This window comes from Mandrillus leucophaeus, unplaced genomic scaffold, assembly GCF_000951045.1.
Source record: "Mandrillus leucophaeus isolate KB7577 unplaced genomic scaffold, Mleu.le_1.0 Scaffold73, whole genome shotgun sequence".
Taxonomy (NCBI): Eukaryota; Metazoa; Chordata; class Mammalia; order Primates; family Cercopithecidae; genus Mandrillus; species Mandrillus leucophaeus.
The window spans coordinates 3,252,280-3,272,713 of NW_012107919.1; the positions used below are offsets into that span (position 1 = coordinate 3,252,280).

Consider the following 20,434-nt stretch of genomic DNA (forward strand, 5'->3'; position numbering starts at 1 on the left):
TGTTTGAAATTTTCCACAATAAGCTTTAAAAATTGTGTTTTTGGAAGCATTAGGACAGTCTGATTTCTGATTTGTCTACAACTTAAGGTAATTAGCAAATTCTTTTTATCATAGCCTAAGTTTCTATCTTGCATCTTTAGGGAGTACCTTTCAAAACACAAACCTCATTCCTATTAACATGTAATTATCGTTTTCTTTACTGTTTAATGCTTTCTTATACAAACACTGCAATGTCATAACATCTAAATATTATGTTCTATAAAGCATTGAGCACAGTAATTATAAATCAACTCACTTAAGTACTTAACAGCGATACACCATATGATTAATACTCAGCTTCTGACACACAAAGTTATACAAAAAAATTTTTATTAAGTACAGTTTCATATTTAGAGCTTCCAAGCTTACAAATGTGATTGGATATTTAGGATACATAATTTATTCTTGAAATACACAACTTATATACAGACATTAAAAACTCAGTCTCCAAAATGCTCAATAAAGATGTCTGGGTGACACTTATAGAATTGACCTAGCAATTTTTTCTTCTCTTTGGCAGAAAGTTTTGAATCCTCATCAATAGTTTTTAGTAAATTCAACAGCTCATCTTTGGTTGTCTTCTGCGTATTGTTGGAATAGTCACGTTGATCAATTCTCTGGCAATAAATATATCCTTAAAGTTTAAAAGTAAAAAGTTCAGTTAATGACTCAATTCCTCATATTTAACCAAAAAAAATCAAGCAATATTCTTGTCTTTATGTTTTTCTTCCCCATTTTGTAATATGCACTGAAGATGGTAAGCACCCCTGACTTTCTAACTCTTGTCAAGTTGCTTAGTCTGAATTACTCTGAGGAGAATGTTTTAAATTTGGTTGAAATTAAAGTCCAACTACTTATAGCAAAACATTTTCAAAAAACACCTGAAATTTGTCTTTGGAAGATCATGAAAACAATATTTCTCAGATTACCTGCATCTCTATTTGGATCTCTTCCGTTCTGTATGGCCATAAGCTTAACACTTACAATTTTATGTAGAGTTCCAGGAATCTTAAGAAAAAGAAGGGACATGGGACATTATCCAAATGCATTTTAATCTAGTGATCTATTACATAAGCTCAATTTAACTACTTTCACAATTTTACCTTAAAAACATCTTTCTGATGATCCATTAAAAAGAGTACCAGAAGATCTGTTTTGCCTTTGGATAAATTTTTATTGTCAACAATAGCTTTCGAGAATATCCTTTTCACAACCATTCGGTTGTCACTCTATAAAAATAAAACAAATATATCCAATAGTATATATTGAAGACACAAGTTTAATATAAAAGAGAATATTAAATATTAATAGCTATTATCCATTTCAGCATACTTGATGCTGAAGATGGAATAATCTAATACTTAATCTATAAGTTATTAAGGATATTAAATACAACTAACAGTTAAACAAAAGACTTACTTCTTTCTGTAATTTAAACTCAGAAGGATTTGCTGCAACAGCCATGAAATACAGCAGTCTTCTAAATTCTTCTCTATTTTGGAAATCTAAAAGCTTTAGAAGGAGCTGGGTAGCTTCTAAAGCTATTTCCGTCTTCCCATTCACTTTAGCCAAAAGAAAAAACTGCTTTTAATTGACCAAATATGACTATATTAAAGGGAACAAAACTCAAGTTATAGTTTGAGTTAAAAAGTGCACTTATTCAAAATTATTTCCAAAAGCAAAAGCAAGACTAGGAATTAACAATGAATGGTGGATACCATAAAGGCAGCTTGTTCTCAAATTGGCAACTAACACCCTAAGTCCCTGTCATATAATATCTTCGGGCATTAAATCTAACTCTCAGCTTTGTGGATAAAATCCTATTCTGTTTTTCATTAATTCAGTACATTTGGGAGTATACCATGTGTACAAAACTCACATATCCAATTTTACTTGAGAAAAATAGGGGGAATTTTCTGAAACCTCCAATTTGTTTCCAACAAATTATGCAGCTCATTGGTAGAGAGACAAAGCAGAGAGTCTGCCATTTTGAAGAGACTGAACGGGCAGTAATGGTGGTGCTGGTAACTCTTCTAAAAGAAGAGAATTGCTGCTTTATGCTTAAGCTTCCGGTGAATGAGAGCAGCATTATGCTCCTGGGTAACCAGAAGTTTCTGCATAACTTTAGAGCTTGTTAAAGCCTCTTTCCAAATGACCTCTAGAAGTTTTTGAACAAACATACTTTCCATGAATTAATCCAGATCCACTCCCAGCTTGTAGTAGTACTATTTTGGTTCAGTTTGAGAACTAACTTTTTCTTGTTTCCTCCAAAAGATAAATGCTAGTATCCAATTAGATCTTACTTACCTAAGAGTTCTGCAATTCCATTATGAACGTCAGATAAGTGATTTAACAGAGGTTCCCTACTACTGTAATATCTGCCAATGGCATCAAACAGAAGTTCTTTCACTAAGTCTGTTCGGTCTGGTTGCTCAGGAAAGCTTCTGCTTATTTCCACCACCATCTGGTCTGGAAGGTATTCCAAACAGTCAATTGCTGCAGAGAGCCACTCATCTTCCCTATACGGGAGAGGGAAAGATTATTTAAAAGGCAAAGAATAACAAATATACACATGGTACCTAATTCACTAGCTATTTCATGCCATCAGGATAAATTTCTACATGAGCTTAAAAGATATGTATAGCTCTTTTTAATATGTAGCTAGATCATGTATCACATTTACAAGTTCAGTTTAATGTTTTCCCTTTATTTTTTCCTTTTTCACGAAAACAAACTCTCCACCACAATACAGAGGTGAAAAGAGCATACAAATTCAAACTCTGCTCTTGCTCTTTACATTTACAATGGAGACCCAGAAACTCCAAGTTACTTGCTCAGGCCTCAGGCAGGACTAGATCCCAGATCTGCGTTCTGGGCCAATATTTCTCCAACACAGTGTTGCTTACTTCAGAGCTCTGTATGATCTATTAGCTCTCCCTTTAGCTAGGACAGAAAAGTTTCAAACGTTTCAAAATAATTACACATCAGGCCTGGCGCAGTGGCTCACACCTGTAATCCCAGCACTTTGGGAGGCCGAGCCAGGTGGATCACATGAGGTCAGGAGTTCTAGACGAGCTGGGCCAACATGGTGAAATCCCGTCTCTACTAAAAATGCAGAAATTAGCTGGGCATGGTGGTGTGCCCCTGTCATCCAAGACACTCGGAAGGCTGAGGTGGGAGAATTGTTTGAACCCAGAATGCAGAGGCTGCAGTGAGCCGAGATTGTGCCACTGCACTCCAGCCTGGGCAACAGAGCGAGACCTCATCTCAAAAAACAAACCAACAAAATAATTAAATATCAATTATCATCTACAGTAAAATCCTGCTGAGTAACTTCAGAAAAATGTTAATTTCAAGAAATAAAGTAGCAAACTTTTAATATTCCATTTTTTATATCTATCTATCTATCTATCTATCTATCTATCTATCTATCTATCTATTGTTAAAAAGCAATCAATCATGTCCTCTACTGCCATACTGCCATGGACTCAGGACAACTAATTCAGCCAGGTGAGGTATCTCAGGCAGGTCATTTCACCTCTCTCGACATCAGCTTCAACTTTATATGATAAGATGATCTTTAAGGTCACTTCTAACACAAATTCTGATTTTGCATATAAAAATTAATAATTACAAGGCCGGACGCAGTGGCTCACGCCTATAATCCCAGCACTTTGGGAGGCCAACGTGGGCAGATCACAAGGTCAGGAGTTCAAGACCAGCCTGGCCAATATGGTGAAACCCCATCTCTACTAAAAATACAAAAATCAGCCAGGCGTGGTGGCGCGCACCTGTAGTTCCAGCTATTTGGGAGGCTGAGGCAGAAGAATCGCTTGAACCCAGGAGGCGGAGGTTGCAGTGAGCTGAGATCATGCCACTGCACTCCAGCCTGGGTGACAGAGGGAGACTCTATCTCAAAAAAAAAAAAAAAAAAAAGAATTCAGTAATTACAAAATGTTTCACATGTTCCTTTAGGTTATAGAAATGTGTTTTATCTGCAGAATTCAGTAACACATATGTTGGGATTAACTTTTTCATATAAGGCTTTAAGCTGCCTTTTGGCATTCAACTGTTTATAGTATTAATAGTTCTTTGGAACGTAGAATTAGTGAAGTACTAAAAATGTAATTGTATTCCTTTCAAACATTTTCATCCCCTTAACTAGACTGGAACACTATCTGCTAAGGCAAAATAATAAAAAATTAAGCTAGAAAAATCCAATAACTTATTTTAACCTTCAATAATTTTTATAGAAGAGCCTCAAAGTTATGAGTAATGCAGAACTCTTCCTTAAGGAAAAAAAGTCTTAATTCCCTCAGCATCTAAAGTTAAGCCTTCAAACCTTAGGATTTATATTCAAGAGAGTAGTAACTGGAATGAGAGAGTTACTTTCATTGTTTTGTTTTTTCTGAGACAGAGTCTCACTCTGTCACCCAGGCTGGAATGCAGCAGCATGATCTCGGCTCACTGCAACCTCCACCTCCCAAGTTCAAGTGATTTTCCTGCCTCAGCCTCCCAAGTAGCTGGGATTATGTGCCACCATCCCTGGCTAATTTTTGTATTTTTAGTAGAGTCAGGGTTTTATCATGTTGGCCAGGCTGGTCTCGAACTCCTGACCTCAAGTGATCCAACCACCTCGGCCTCCCAAAGTGCTGGGATTACAGGCGTGGGCCACCGCACCCCGCCTTATTGTATTTCTTTAATACAACTAGTTAACTAAATACATATGTAACAGACTTTCTAGATACGTGATCAAAGGATCTCAAGAATCTGTCAAATCTGTTTCTACCAGGTCCTTTTGAGGAATCTTAAAGAGTTCAGACAGCTCTACATTTTAACAAAGATAAGAAGCTAAAGCATAATCATTTTTTTCACTTAATGTACAAGTTACATGTGAAACAAAAATGAATATGAGAAATGAAACATCTTTTTCTAATTTTGACTGTCATTTTGTTCTTCACATTCTCAAATACTGGTAATATTAACAATGCATATCTGATCCTATAGAAAAAAGAATAGAACAGATTATCTTAAAACCATTATCTCAATCTACCTACAAACACACTCAAATTATTATATGTATTTCCACATACTGAGAGTCACTATAAGCCTTGAGAATCCCTCGATCCAGATAGTTACTGCTGTTGACCATGTCGGACTGCCTCTTAGATTGAGGAACTTTAGGTACAGCCTCTTGCTGTTTCAATAAGGAGTCAAGAAGTGGAAGATCTACAAGTTGTAGTAGACGCCCAATTGTTTCTTCTTGCCACACTTCATTAATAACTACACAGGAAAAATGACAAGGTGAAAAGTAACAATAGTTACTATATGCTCACCATAATATTTTTCTAAGCAGGTCTAAGCTAGTAAATTTGTGGCCAAAAAGAAAGAAAAAGTCAACCTTATGAAGTGCTTTCTTATAACAAAGTAAAACAATCCAAGATTTGTTTAGAGTGTAGGAGAATAGGCTTTGGACAACAGGAATTCTTTTCATTCTTTGTACTGTAAAAAGCAATCTGTCAGAGATAAGAGATCAAGTCATGTAACATGTTAATAAGGACTTTGGAAGAAAGAATGATTCATTCAAGCTAAAAACTTGTTTGAAACTATTGGCTGCAGATTATTCCACTCAGGGTTTCCACAACTGGAATGGGGGAAAGGTGGAAATTAAAGTCATTAAACTATATTCCATTGCCACAGACAAGGAAGAACTGAAGAATTCTTGTTAACGTTTTAATGTAATTTTCAACTTTTATTTGACCTAATAAAATCTTAGGAAAAGAAATATCTGAAAGCATATTTTCAATACAAATCTGCATGCAAAACATCTCAGATCTGAACCTTTGCCAGCTGATCGGACAAAAGTCAGTGTTCAAGAGTTCTAACACTGATCTATTTGTTAAAGATAATAGACTTCTGTTAAAATTTAACATAAACAGCTTTAATACATAGTGCACTCTTTCTCTGTACTTTGAAAATGTAAAATCTAATAAAGGTTAACATTTAAAAATTTTAAATAACTTTGAAGTTAGTCTTCTACTTCTTACTTTGCTTCATCTTTAGCTTACCTTGTGGAGACAAGGTTGCAGAGATATTTACATGAGGGGAGTTGGCAGGCTTTAAACTCAGATTTTCCCACAGGTCCTCTAAACTGGCTGATTTGATATCAGATGACTTAAATAATGCATCTGCATACCTAAAATGAATTTATTTCAGAAATGAACATTTACTAAGCCCACAGAAATATTTTCGTATTTGAGAGCTAAGAGTTTTCTACAGAGTTATGCATTTCAGAGCAAAACCACAACAAATCCAAATTCTAAGAGTAGAATAAATTATAAAAACACCCACCTTCTTTCTCAAGCATATTCTGTTCTCCTTTGAACATTTTCTTAGATTTAAGTGATTCGATGACTAAAATCTTAGTCGCCAGTTTAAAAATGCAATCAAACATAACTGAACTTCATTATGCGTACTGGTTTTATCAGTTATCTCTCTGTGGGGCATTCTTTGGTGGAGAGTGTAAGCACTCTCCACCAAAGAATTTCTAAATACAGATCCACAGCCCTTTACCTGCAATTCTAAAACCCAAAAAGCTTTGAAAATCAAAGGTCTATTTAGAGCTCATATAGTGACAAAACCTGTCCCGAGACTATAATAGCTTTAATTTATCCCGGTAGTATATTCTTTTGTTTACCACAGAAATATCATAATGCTTGATTACCAGATGTTGTCCCAGATGCCTCTAGGGATGTTGAACCATATATATGTACAACATAACTTTTCTAAATGCTCCAAAGTTCCAAATTCCTAAATGCATCCAGACCCAAAGATTTCAGATAAAGTGTGTGGACCTGCATCTGAAAGTGTTGACTGTGCCTTACTTTATCCTCATACTTCCTTTCTACACAAAGAGGTACATTTTATCATGTTTTAGATTGGGTTAAAACATGTAAAAATGGGCCAGGCGCAGTGGCTTACGCTTCTAATTATTCCAACACTTTAGGAGGCCAAGATGGGAAGATCACTTGAGCCCAGGAGTTTCAGACTAGCCTGGTCTCGAACCATAATGGGATTCTGTCTCCACAGAAAAAGAAAAGAAAAAGAATTAGCCAGGCACGGTGGTGTATGCCCGTAGTCCCAGCTACTGGGAGGCCAGGGTGGGAGGGTTGCTTGAGCCCAGGAGGCAGACTATGCAGTGAGCTGAGATCACACCACTGCACTCCAGTCTGGGTGAGAGAGTAAGACCCTGCCTCGTCAGATCTGAATTATAAGAGCTTCAACTATACCTCTGTGTCACCACTGCACAGTTTAGCTGAGGGTAACAAAGGGGAAAAGGTAAAGTTGGCTTACTTCATGACAAATAGCTATAAGTTCATTATGCATTATCACCCACATCCATTTCAATCACTGGATTCCACAATTCTGTCTTCCCAGTTTCCCTTTAAATGATTCCTTCTTCTCTCCCACCTCAGTCTGGGTTTCTCTCTGCCTGCCTTCGCTATGTTCTCATACCAAGTGGTATGAAAACATTTTTTACACTGTAACTATAACCTGAAGCAGGAAAATCAAAGTGTTGTTGACTGCTTCTGCTAAATATAAAATATGACTAGGAGATACCCAATAAAGTTAACAAAATTTCATCGCACTTTATCAAATTTACCCACAGACCCATATTTTAGCCACATTTACTGCTAAAAAGCTAATATAAAGCCAGTTGGCATCTCATAAAAAGGTAGACAAAATCCTGTCAATATCCCCGTGATAATCTAACATTATAGACCAACCTGGAAGGTGAACATAGTTTGTTCTCTTTGCCTAACTGACTGTCTTGGTTAGGTATTGTGGTGAATCTATAAAGGCTGCAACTACTATCTTCAAATGTAGGTTTTTTGTCTTTTCCAAAGACTTTGGTTGGAATTGCTTCAAATACTTTGTAGTCCATAAGTGCTTGACACACTCTCACCACTTTGGCCCGAGGAATATCTACATCACCAAAATACTTATTCTGAATTAGGTGAGAAAAAATGACATCCACAGCTTCTGAACCAACAAAGCAGTCATTGTGCCGTTTTAAACGGTGCCTTCGTTTTTTCACTTCCACTTGTGTTTGAAGAGTGTTTATGATGCTGCTCCATACATATGTGGCTCCAAATGGCTTCTGAGCTACACTGAAACCTAGGAGAAAAATCATAGAGAAACTGGGATTTGGTACCTTGTTCATTTGTAATAAGGTCTAAGCAATCCTTAGACAAAAATGTAGTAATTTCCAAAGTTATTGATAAGGAGCAACTATGAGGGTAGCTTATTGAAATACTGCTTTAATAGCAATTCATTAAAAAATATGGTACTTATTATATGCCAAATACTGTTCTATATGCTAAGATACAACAGTAAGCAAAATAAGATCCCTGTTCCCAGAAACTTAAGACTTTGTAGGAAGACAATCCATACGTGTTAGATCAGTGCTGAGGAGAACAATAAAGCTAGATAAGATAAGGAATGCTACTTTAAATGGGATGTCAGGAAAGACCTGTGTGATAAGGTTATACCTGAGCGGAAACTCAAGTAAAACCAAGAAGCAAGCTGTGCAGACATCTGGGGAAAGAGCACATACCCTGAGGTGGGAGTGTGCTCTGGTAGGATAGGAGGGAGGTCAGCACAGCCAGAGTGGTGTGGGGAGGGAGAGAAGAACAGGAAGTTAGATCAAGGAGGGAGAGGGGCTGGCGTTTGAGACTGGGAGTTAGGAGGACACATCAAGTAGGACCTTGTGGCAGTTACCAGTTATGTACAAGAATTCTATTACATGCCTTATGTAAATTATCTAATCTTCAATAGCAACCTGTGAGGTAGGTATCGTTTCCATTTGAGAGATGGAAAACAGAGTCACAGAGGTTACATAGCACTTCCAGATATTATATTGAAAGAGGTAGTACTGGGACTTGGCTCATGTTTTATATGACTTTGAAGCACTTATGAGTCATACACACACACACACACAGTCACGCACCACAAAACAACATTTCTGTCAACAATGTACCACATATAACAGTGGTCCTACATAATTACAATGGAGCTTAAAAATCCCTGTTTCTAGCTCTTGCTGTACCTTTTCTATGTTTAGATGCACAGTACTTATCACTGTGTTACAATTGCTTACAGCATTCAGTACAGCTCTGCATGTTTGTGGCCTAGAAGCAACAGGCTATCCCACATAGCCTAGGTGTGTAGCAGGCTATACCATCAAGGTTTGTGGAACTACACTCTATGATGTTTGCACAACAATGAAATCACCAGACAATACATTTCTCAGTACATATCCCTGTCACTACACTATGCATGACTGTGTACACACACACACACACACACACACAAAATCACTGCAGGAATAAACTAATATTTTTAAAGCCTCCTATGATGCAGGCTTATGAGTTAAACACTTTGTATGCAGGGTAAAGTAACAATTTGGTTCCTACCCTATAGGAGCTTATGACCTATTGCAAAGACAGTATGCACAGAAGTAAAGCAAGATTTTTGCCAAACACAAAAGGAGAAAAACAAACTTTCAAAAATATCCTATATTTTTCCTCATTGTAATTGGCAGATATTTGGAAATCAATAGGAAAGAAATCAGGTCTTGGGCTTTTGAAAACCGATGGAATGGATTACAGCGAATCACCCACTTGGTGGCTGGCTGGCTCTCTCCCTTTTTTCCTTTCATAAAGAGTTCTTCTCTCCCTCCCCTTTAACGTGTTACACTTTTTAGTGATCCTCTGAAAACTCAGCAATCCTAATTTAAGCCCCATTTATGTTTAGTTTGTTACTTCCTTTATTTTTACGATATTTTGGCGGAGAGGTTGAAGTTATTACTTCCTTTAAGATACTCTAAAAAGGAAAACCATATGCATGAGTACAATGGTAAGGAAAAAAGGAAATTATAATTAAAGAAATTGCTACTTGAAATTATCTTCCTACTTTTTTAGGCAAAATAGAATGTGTAAGATGATGAAAGCATAAGATAAGCTCCTGAAGGACATTATTAAAACTCCTTTACAGCCTGCTGAAGATAGTGAAACGTCCTCTCTACTAAAAATACAAAAATTGGCCAGGCATGGTGTCAGGCACCTGTAATTCCAGCTACTCAGGAGGCTGAGACAGAGAATTGCTTGAAGGTGGGAGACAGAGGTTGCAGTGAGCTGAGACAGTGCCACTGCACTTCAACCTGGACAACAAAGGAAGACTCCCTCTAATAAACAAACAAACAAACAACTCCTCTTAGTGCACTAGAGCCATAAATTGTAAGTGGGTCATTTGAAATTCATCTCTTATGTTGCAACAAATACAAGGAGTACACTGAACCACTACACTGATTTCACTTGTAGCATAATTCTGTAGCTACTAGCAATTTAAACATCTTTATAGTGAAAATTAATAGCATATACACAAACACACAGCCCTTTATTGTTTGTTTGTATATTTCTAATACTAAAAGTAGATGGGTAATTTACTACCTACTTGCTCGTCACCCAGGCTGGAGTGCAGTGGCGTGATCTTGGCTCACTGCAAGCTCCGCCTCCTGGGTTCACGCCATTCTCCTGCCTCAGCCTCCCGAGTAGCTGGGACTACAGGTGCCCACCACCATGCCTGGCTAATTTTTTGTATTGTTTTTCAGTAGAGACGGGATTTCACCGTATTAGCCAGGATAGTCTCGATCTCCTGACCTCGTGAACCTCCCGCCTCGGCCTCACAAAGTGAGCAAAATTGTTTTTAATTGTCAAAATTGTATTTTAAGTTTGAAGATATTTCACGAGCCAGTACTAAACAAAGATGGAAGGAATTGTTGCCAGTCTTCCAAATATAATGTGAGCTGTTTCAGGAACTGAATTATGGAGAACTGACTAAATAAATCAAGCTGTAATTAGACTTACTCTTGGTACAGTATTTAGTCTCTGTTGAACAGGACAAGAATGAGGCATCTGATGGAATCTCAAAGTAAGTCCAGGTCATTCCTGGTATGCAGAACTCAGGAGTAGTTGTACTGTTTTCAGCCACAATGCCTAAACATTGTGAGCGACTAATATTCTTAACTTCCTAAAATACCAGAGATTATAAATAAGATTTAAATAAACAATTTCTGCTTAACTTTCCAAATCTTTATTATTAATAGCTAACATTTGAGTATTTACACTATGACAGGCTCTGTCTTCTCGCATTTAATTCTGATAAGCTTCTCTGCGAAATGATTATTAATAATCCTATTTTGAGGAAACTGAGGCTCCGTGAGTTAAACCTGCCCTCAGTTACGCAGCTAATAAATACATACTAGTTTTTCCTAGTACTTAAATATAAATATATGAAAAGTCAGCCACCAGATAAGTCGTTTAAGCATTAACCTTTCGCTGGAAACTTGGATTAAGTGAAACAGCTTTAAGAGAGCCAAGAGATAAAACAAACTAAGAACCCTTAATCAAGCTATTTAAAAACAGTAGTCACTACTCTTAAAATAAGGCAGGATATCATAAATTCTGTAATAAATAATACCATAGTACACAGGGTAAGACAGGAAAAGGAAGACATGCAAGATTCATACTTCGATCAGACTGCCTTTTAAGAACCAATGAGACAGACTTTTGGACTAGTTATAATAAAAAGATGAAACACATAAGTCATAACACTTGAGCTACAAGTAGGTTAGTATACAAATCGTAAATGATAAGGCTGAGTCACTTATTAATTACAGATCAATAAGACAGCTGAAGAGGGTGGTGTAGTTGGCCTCAATGAGTAGAAACGGCTAATCTTCACAGAATAATTAGAGGTAAAGAATAAATTTCCCCATATTAACTTGTGGGAAATCAGGAGGTTTTGCAGGTTGAATAACACTGTATAAAAGATTAAAGAACTGATTAGAGCAGGATAGTAGGCACCTGTGAACCACAGGCTTCCAGAGTCCTCCAGGCATGATACAATACAGCCCTCACAGGTCCCCTCTGTTCTCACTGACCATCAATTCCCAACCATTGCATCCTGGGGAATTTCCCTTCAAGCACCACCACCTACAGACCCAAACTAGCTCATGTTCATACAGATGCTTTCATACACAACGTACCCTGGACTTGACAAGTAAATGTGCCAAAACTCATACCAGGATAACCTGCTTTTTTAAATGCTGACTTCACCAGTTGAACACATATCCCCCACATACTGGTTTGAAACTTATTTATCATCATCTAAAAGCTGAAATGAAGATTGGTATAGCAGATCATGGCCCAGTAAGATGACTTACTGTGATTTCTAAACAGGATTTAAGAGACCAGAAATAGACAATGAATGTTTTTTAAGTCTTGCAATCAGAATTAAGGGTTCAGCTTGTCCTCAAACCTCACTTTCATATGAGCTAAACAACCTTTTGAAATCCATCACTCACTACATCTTGATGCTTCCTTACATTTTGTCAAGCATTTTCTTTTTTTTCTTTTTCTTTTGAGATGGTGTCTCACTCTGTCACCAGGCTGGAGTGCAGTGGCACGATCTCGGCTCACTGCAACCTCCAACTCCCTGGTTCAAGTGATTTTCCTGCCTCAGCCTCCTGAGTAGGTAGGATTACAGGCACCCACCACCACGTCCAGCTAATTTTTTTTTTTTTTTGTATTTTTAGTAGTGACACGGTTTCACCATGTTGGCCAGGATGGTCTCGAACTCCTGACCTCGTGATCCACCCATCTCAGCTTCCCAAAGTGCTGGGATTACAGGTGTGAGCCACCACGCCCAGCCTGGTCAAACATTTTCTAAAAGCATCATGGGACAAATGGAATCAAAGAGTTTAGAGATCAGCTGTAAAAACTCTGGATAAGAGAAAATCTCTGTAAGTAGGTTTCTTCATCTACTGATAAAATAGTTGAACACAATATTTTAGGTTAGTTTCAGGTCTAAGCTGCCAGGCCAGGCACAGTGGCTCATACCTCTGATCCCAGGACTTTGGAAGGCCACCGTGGGAAGATTGCTTGAGGCCAGGAGTTCAAGATTACAGTGGGCTATGATTGCACCATTGTACTCCAGCCTGGGTGACAAAGTGAGATCCTGTCTTTAAATAAACTGATTATAGGAATGTAAAGACTGAAACTATGTTTCCTCCATTTAGATAAGGACACTGAACGCCAAATATGGCAGATCCATAGGCAAGAAAGGAAGCATTTGGACAAATTTGACTGTACCAGATACAAAACCTTTTGGAAGGTTGCCTAATGAGGTTCAGAAATAATTTAATTATCTAGCCTACAACACATAGTCTTAAGCACTATATAAAACTAGGCTAGTTAACCTTCATTTTTCAAGCAGACTCATCCTTATTTGCTTGAAAACAATAGCTATTTTTCAAAAGCTGCCCTTCACATGTATTTGAACTCTACCATAAAAAATTTGCCAACAGTAAAAGTTAAACTTCAGTAATAATCATCCTCGCTTCTAAGAATTCACACTAAATAATCAAGTTACAATAATTTCTTAAAAATGTCAACAAATTACATTTACCCAAAAATTAGGGATAATCAGCATCAACCATAATCCACCTTGTCAGCAAACCCAGCCTACTGTGAAAACCTATTTAAAGGGAAAACAATTGTATAATCACTTCTAATAGTGAGATTATATTAAATCTTTAGAAGTAGATCAATATACACATTATAAAATTGGATCCCAATGTAAGGTAAACATACACACAAAATTACTAAAACACACTACCTCTTCATGAACATATAACAATTTTGTTTTCATTCTCGGTCTTTAGACTGGACTTAAAAAAAAAAGGAACTGAATCCAGACAGCTGATGTTTCTCCATAAAACTTTTAAGAGATGGTGAGCTAGTGCCCGATTTCTTTCAGATTTCCTAATAGTTCACAGAGATTTAAATTATTTAATTGCCTTACAGATTGCCTCAATATAATACAATTGGTTATCAATCTGTCAGTTGCTAATTATTGCTAACTACTAAAAAACTTATTTTTTTTCATTTTTCTTTTCTTTTTTTTTTTTTTTTGAGACAGAGGATTACTTTGTCATCCAGGCTAGAGTGCAGTGGTGTGATCTTGGCTCACCACAACCTCTGCCTCCCGGGTTCAAGTGATTCTCCTGCCTCAACCTCCCAAGTAGCTGGGATTACAGGTGTGCACCACTACACCCAGATAATTTTGGATTTTTTTTTTTTTTAGCAGAAATAGGGTTTCATCGCATTGGCCAGGCTGGTCTCAAACTCCTGGCCTTGAATAATCCACCTGCCTCAACCTCCCAAAGTGCTGGCATTACAGATGTGAGCCACTACACCCCATTCATAAAAAAAAAATTTTAAAGAAAGGTTAACCCAGTGGTTCTCAATGGGTGATTATACCCCCCACAGGCCATGTCTGGAGACATTTTTGATTATCACAATGAGTGTGGGTATTGCTGGCATCTAGTGGGCACAGGGATGCTACTAAACATCCTACAATGCACAGACAGCCCCCACAACAAAGAAAGCGTCACTAGCGCCAAGGTTAAGAAACCTTGGGTTGACTGAATACTGTTCAGACATGGAAACTTGTGCTAACACAGCAGACACAGTGCTAGGTGCTGTGACTACAAAGAATTAGACCAGTGTGGACTCTGCAGTCGCAGGGACCTGAGTTCCATTGTTGGGTCCCTCATTTACTAATAACACAATCTTGAGCAAACTGCCTAACTTTTCTGTTGCAAAACAGAGCTAACTCCACTTCTCTACTCATTGCGAGGATCATGAGACAATATTTTAATGTGTCTCACAAAATGCCCAGAAATTATATCACTAAAAACAAGAGGAGGAAACTGTCACAGTCTAGAAGACTCAGTACATGACAACTCAATGTAATACAATATCTTGGATGGGATCCTGGAAGAGAACATCAGGCAAACACCAAGGGAATCTAAGTGTGGACTCTTCAGTTAATAATTATATGTATCAATATTGGTTCATTAATTATGACATTAATTATGACAAATGGACCATACTGTTTAGTGAATCTATTCTAAAATTTTAAGTTTATTTTAAAAGTAGAAAGAAAAGGAAGGTATCTTTCTTCCTCTTCCTTCCTCTGAACTCAGAGGACACAGTTCCCAACCTTAGGAGTTTACCTTTTATTTACTCCTACTACCTGGATGATGTCAAGCTCTGAATAGTATTCAATCACATAAAGGCCACCAGGAGATGAGAAGACAAAATGTGACACATACCAGAGGATTTAACTTTTCATCAGAAAATAACACATCTATAAATCCTAAACCATTTAGGATTTAAGAGAATTTTAAGACAGATTTTTTCAAAGGAGGTTTTAAAATATTACTCAAAGAACTGTCAAGACAACAAAGAAAAAGGACGTTTGTGGATAGTAACCAAAATCTCATGAAAATATTAATAAATGTAAAGAGAATTGTGTTTATGGTGTTAAAACTGGACAGTTGTGACTGAGTGGAACAATTTTCTATACTATGATCCCAACATTACAACACTTTTACTGGATATTGGTTCTGGTAGTCCAAAGTTTATTTTCCTGCTAGTTGGCATTAGAGGTGTCATGCTGAAGACTGTGATTGCCTCTGAAAAAAAGGGTGCAGGTAGGTAAAAGAAGTGTCTACCAACACAAACAATTTAAAATATCTACGAGAATTATCAGCAAAAGCAGACATTGGTCCCTGCTTTAATTCACACAGATTAATGAGACAGCATATGGGAAGTACTTTGAGCTCCCTGGAAAAGTGATACCAGGCAAACTCAAAGAATTAGGTTACAGTATAAAGGGATAACAGGATAACAGACTACTTTCTTGTTGGTCATATTAAAAGACAAGTGTTTTTGACGTACTTGCTTAAGATTGGCATATAGATCTCATTTCTTGTACATAAATCAGGTCTCTGGTCATTACAGTCCCTTTAAGGTAAGGGAGAGTTACTAATCGGTGGAGAAACAAAAGTACGAAGCTGCCTGCCAGAGCACACAGAAAGAGAATGGCAAAGAACCAAGAACCGTGTGCTCCCATTACCTTGCTCACTGGGACTATGACAAGGCAACTAAAGGGTGAAAGAAAGGCTAACAAATGTTACCAGGTCGGGATTCCAGCGGTAGCAAGCAAAATGAGTGAGAACAGCAGCGGGCCCCTCTCTGTCCACTGCAGCTGGTGTGCCGAGGGCAGCGGTTTCTTTCCTTTGACTCCTGATAACCAGCACTTCAGCTCTTCCCTTTGATAGTTATCTACTTAATTTCTGAATACATACTTCCTTACATCATCTAAGAACCTGTTCACAAATGCCCAAAGCTCCAGAATTGGTATTTCAGCTATTAGAGAAAACAGGGTACCACGTTTTTATTTTAAGCAGGTGACATCTGGGAATTTCCTTCACTGAGTAAGTGGGCCCAAAAGATTTCTCAAGACTGTTCTCAATTATCATTTGGTTTTAAACTCCCAAATGTCTTAGCATTTGTCTTCTCTTCACAACGTAAATCAAGGAGACATTCTCAATGTGGCCACTATGTGCTTATCTGGATCCTTTACATGAGAGCGGACTAAGGTCAATATTATGAAGTTTCTTAGAAAAGGACAAGTGAAAAATGGTCCTCTATCATAATCTGTCGTTAGCATTTTGAAGATTAAAAGGAGCATTAGTAAGTCAACCACAAGAGTGGGACCACTGAGAAGCACCCATTTGACCCACAGGAAGGAATCACAGTTTCACTGTGATTGTTTTTACAAATGAAAGGCTTTTGTCAGAAAGGGAACCAATTCCTACAACATCCCAGACTGGAGCTCCAGAAAGGGGGTAAGTTGTAACTTAACCAAAAGGAAAAAAAAAAGCCAAGTGTTATCTGAATATCTTAACAGTTATCTGACTCACCCCTATTAACTGAGTTGTAGATCTGCTATAACCAGCATTTTAGAAGTGATATCCGATTCTGTTCATGTGTTTGAACATTTAAAGAAACCAGGATCCTAAATCAACTGCCCCCAAAAGACACGATTAAGCCAGTGGCAGAATTTGCCAACTTCTCTCCTAATTTCATGTAACTATTTTTTTAGCCAAAAACTTCTATTCACTAAAATACGGCTTATACATAGAGTGTTAATAAATACCTTTTATGCCAAATTCCTGCCAGTAGAACTCACATAAACCTCTCATCCCTCCCAGGAAGAGTCTGAGGAGACAAGCTGACTCTTGACTCCTAGCAGTCTGGAGAACAAAGTGGGCAAGCGAGGCGCTCGGCCCCTGGCCATACTGTGCAGTCAAGGTTTGTGGTTACAACAGGGGGCAAAGAACTACACAAATTCCAGATATCACACTTGTCACCGGTAGCACCGCGGAGCATATCCCGGAGCTCCACGGCGCGTGCCTGGCACGTTAGCGGGCGCACAGACCAACGCGCGGTGAAGGTGAGAGTTTGGGTAGACAGAAAGAAGCTGGGTTGTGCGGGCTGGGTCGGCAGCCTGCAGCCCACCAGCCAGAGAGGAACCCGATCCGCCCGCTCGCCGGGGGCGTTGGCCAAGTGGTCGCAGCTGTGCGGGGCTCGCCCAACCGGCCGTTGCCAGGCTTAGGCGGCCGAACGCCCTACGCCGCCCGCCCCGCGCCGGGACCCAGCCAGCGCACCCCATCCCGCCCCACGCCATCCCGGGTGGCGGTCCTCGGCACCTACCGGGAGGCCTGTGCGCGGGGCTGTGAAGAGCCGAGAGATTCAGCGCAGCAGCCTTCTCCCGCACGGTGGCCATAGCCCTCGCTCCCCGGACGCCAACTCCTCCAACAGCTTCACAGCTCACTGAGCGCCCGTCTGTTAACTGGGCGGGGCGGGGCTCACTGCAGGCCCCGCCCCCGCTGCCGGTCACGTGTCACTCTGGCACCCACTGAACGTAGCCCGCGGCGCCAGAGATCCAAGTTTCCTCGGGCGCGAAGCCACGCGAGCGGTGTCCGGGGAGAGAGCGGTTCTCTGGGCCGGCACCACGCGACCCGCGGCTCACACTAGCGGCGTTCGAACCGCGGCCTGCCGTAGATTAACTCGGGGACCAGGCCGGGCGCGGTGGCTCCCAGCACTTTGGGAGGTCAAGGCAGGTAGATCACCTGAGGTCAGGAATTCGAGAGCAGCCTGGCCTACATGGCGAAACCCCGTCTCTACTAAAAATGTAAAAATTAGCCGGGCTTGGTGGCGGGCGCCTGTAATCCCAGCTACTCGGGAGGCCGAGGCACAAGAATCGCTTGAACCCAGGAGGCGGAGGTTGCAGTGAGTGGAGATCCACCACTGCACTGTAGCCTGGGTGACAGAGCCAGACTACGTCTCAAAAAAAAAAAAAAAAGAAAAAGAAAAAAAGAAAAAGAAAAAGTCGGGGACCTGGCAAGCTGCCTAACTGCTCTGTGCCTCGGTGTCCTCACCTTGATGTGGGGGTAGGTTTAGTACCTGCTTCACTGAGATGTTTGTTTGTTTTTTAAGGAGGTTTATAGGAACCAATTCAGGTTCAGTATTTAGTTACTGCGTCTGGAACGTAAGTGCTTATAATTATGTTATAGTAGTAGTAGTAATAATAGTAACAATAATAACCGAGTTTTTCATACATCCCTACCTGTACAGAACAAACAAATCCTATGTGGCCCAGGGGAGCAATGTCTAGAGGTCACAGGAGAGCAGCAGCGAATGACCCTGGGACTGGCTGCCAGGAAATCTGTGCTGCCCCCAAAGGAACTGTGGGTCGGGCGGGTAGGGACAGTTTGCTGCCTTTGGAGTGAAGGTGGGGAGAGAAAAGGAGGAAGGGCTGTTAATGGGACACGTCTTAGTTACTCGGAAGTTGAAGCCAGGCCAGAGATCCAATGCTGGATACCTCTGAAAGGATGAGTAGTCTTAGAGACAATAATCCAATTGCCAGATACTTGCCCGTTTTTGGGGTTTTTTTTTTCGAGTCTGGGAATTTTGCAATCATTTTCAAAACGAGTATGATGTCTTCTTAGAAGGAGGATGCTTGTGTGATTTAGGTGTAAATTAGAATGGTGTTTAAGTAGGAGTTCGTTATTTAGCTTATTGGAAAGAGCTTCTACATGGGGTTGCTTCAGAGAATACATACTAAGAAGCTGTGCCCCTAGGGACCTGGGTTTGTGGGTGGGAGGTGGGGGCCAGTTGCTGCTGCTAAGTGTTAGAAAAAGCTGGCTGGGCACACGCCTGTAGTCCCAGCACTTTGTGGGAGCCGAGGCAGGGGGATCCTTGAGGTCAGGAGTTTGAGACCAGCCTGGCCAAGATGGCGAAACCCCTAGTAAAAATACAAAAACTGGCTGGGCATGGTGGCAGGCACCTGTAATCCCAGCTACTCAGGAGGCTGAGGCAGGAGAATCACTTGAATCCAGGAGGCGGAGGTTGCATGAGCCAAGATTGTGCCACTGCACTTCAGCCTGGGCGACAGAGTGAGACTCCATCTCAAAAAAGAAAAAAAAAAGTTGCCAACCGGTTGGCAACCTTTTTTTAATGTGACCTGTTCCCCTGATGGTGGTAAAAGCCTGCTTTACTTCTGTTTAAGGATTTTCTTTGTAGTCTCTCAATTGGCTACTACTCACAGAAAGAGGATGCATTCAGGGCTGGTTTCAGGCACCCAATATACCAATTAACTGTATCCCCTGCTGTATAACTGAATGAACACACAAGTCCACCTTCATGGCATAGGAGGGGGGAAAAGCTCATCTGTCTCAGAAGACAAATCTTGAGAAACACTAATATTTGAAAAAGCCTGCTGACCTCAGTGACCATTTTGATACTTTATATAACATTTCAAAGAGTTTTTCACCAACTTATGTGATAATTGTTTACCTCTTCTGGAATGCTGGGATGTTCTTCTCTACTCAGGTACTTTCTAGAAACCATGGGATAGGAAATGCCTACCCCGTTTCCTACTTTCTTCCCTGGACAGATTTTTCCAGGTTACTCTGATGTATTTTTTTTTCCTCTTAGCACCTGTAGCACTTATCAAATGCATTACTATTCAGCCCCTGCTTATATTGATACTCTCTAATTATTACAGCACACACATAATTGCCTAATAAAATTGGAAAATTGCCAGGCGTGGTGGCTCACACCTGTAATCCCAGCACTTAGGGAGGCAGAGGTGGGCAGATCACCTGAGGTCGGGAGTTCAAGACCAGCCTGACCAACATGGATAAACCTCGTCTCTACTAAAAATACAAAATTAGCCAGGCAGGGTGGCGCATGCCTGCAATCCCGGCTACTCAGGAGGCTGAGGCAGGAGAATCGCTTGAACCCGGGCAGTGGAGGTTGCAGTGAGCTGAGATCGCGCCATTGCACTCCAGCCTGGGCAACAGGAGCGAAACCCCATCTCAAAAAAATAAATAATAAATTGAAAAATTGTCCAG

The 20,434-nt window shown here is 39.8% G+C and overlaps 1 protein-coding gene across 2 annotated transcripts; it reads right to left on the bottom strand.

Moving 5' to 3' along the window:
* Positions 1-352: 352 nt before the first annotated feature.
* Positions 353-17,883, bottom strand: DEPDC7 (DEP domain containing 7). Of its 2 annotated transcripts, none has more exons than XM_011965570.1 (9): positions 17,730-17,883; positions 7,827-8,217; positions 6,108-6,235; positions 5,133-5,322; positions 2,347-2,558; positions 1,459-1,601; positions 1,143-1,268; positions 969-1,047; positions 353-673 (listed from the first exon to the last, which is right to left on the bottom strand). In XM_011965570.1, exons 1-9 carry the CDS (start codon positions 17,800-17,802, stop codon positions 480-482), a joined length of 1,536 nt encoding a protein of 511 aa, XP_011820960.1. In that variant the 5' UTR covers positions 17,803-17,883; the 3' UTR covers positions 353-479. The 2 variants fall into 2 exon arrangements, with proteins under 2 accessions (XP_011820960.1, XP_011820961.1); XM_011965571.1 differs by lacking the exon at positions 17,730-17,883 and adding an exon at positions 17,173-17,649.
* Between the last annotated feature and the right edge of the window lie 2,551 nt (positions 17,884-20,434).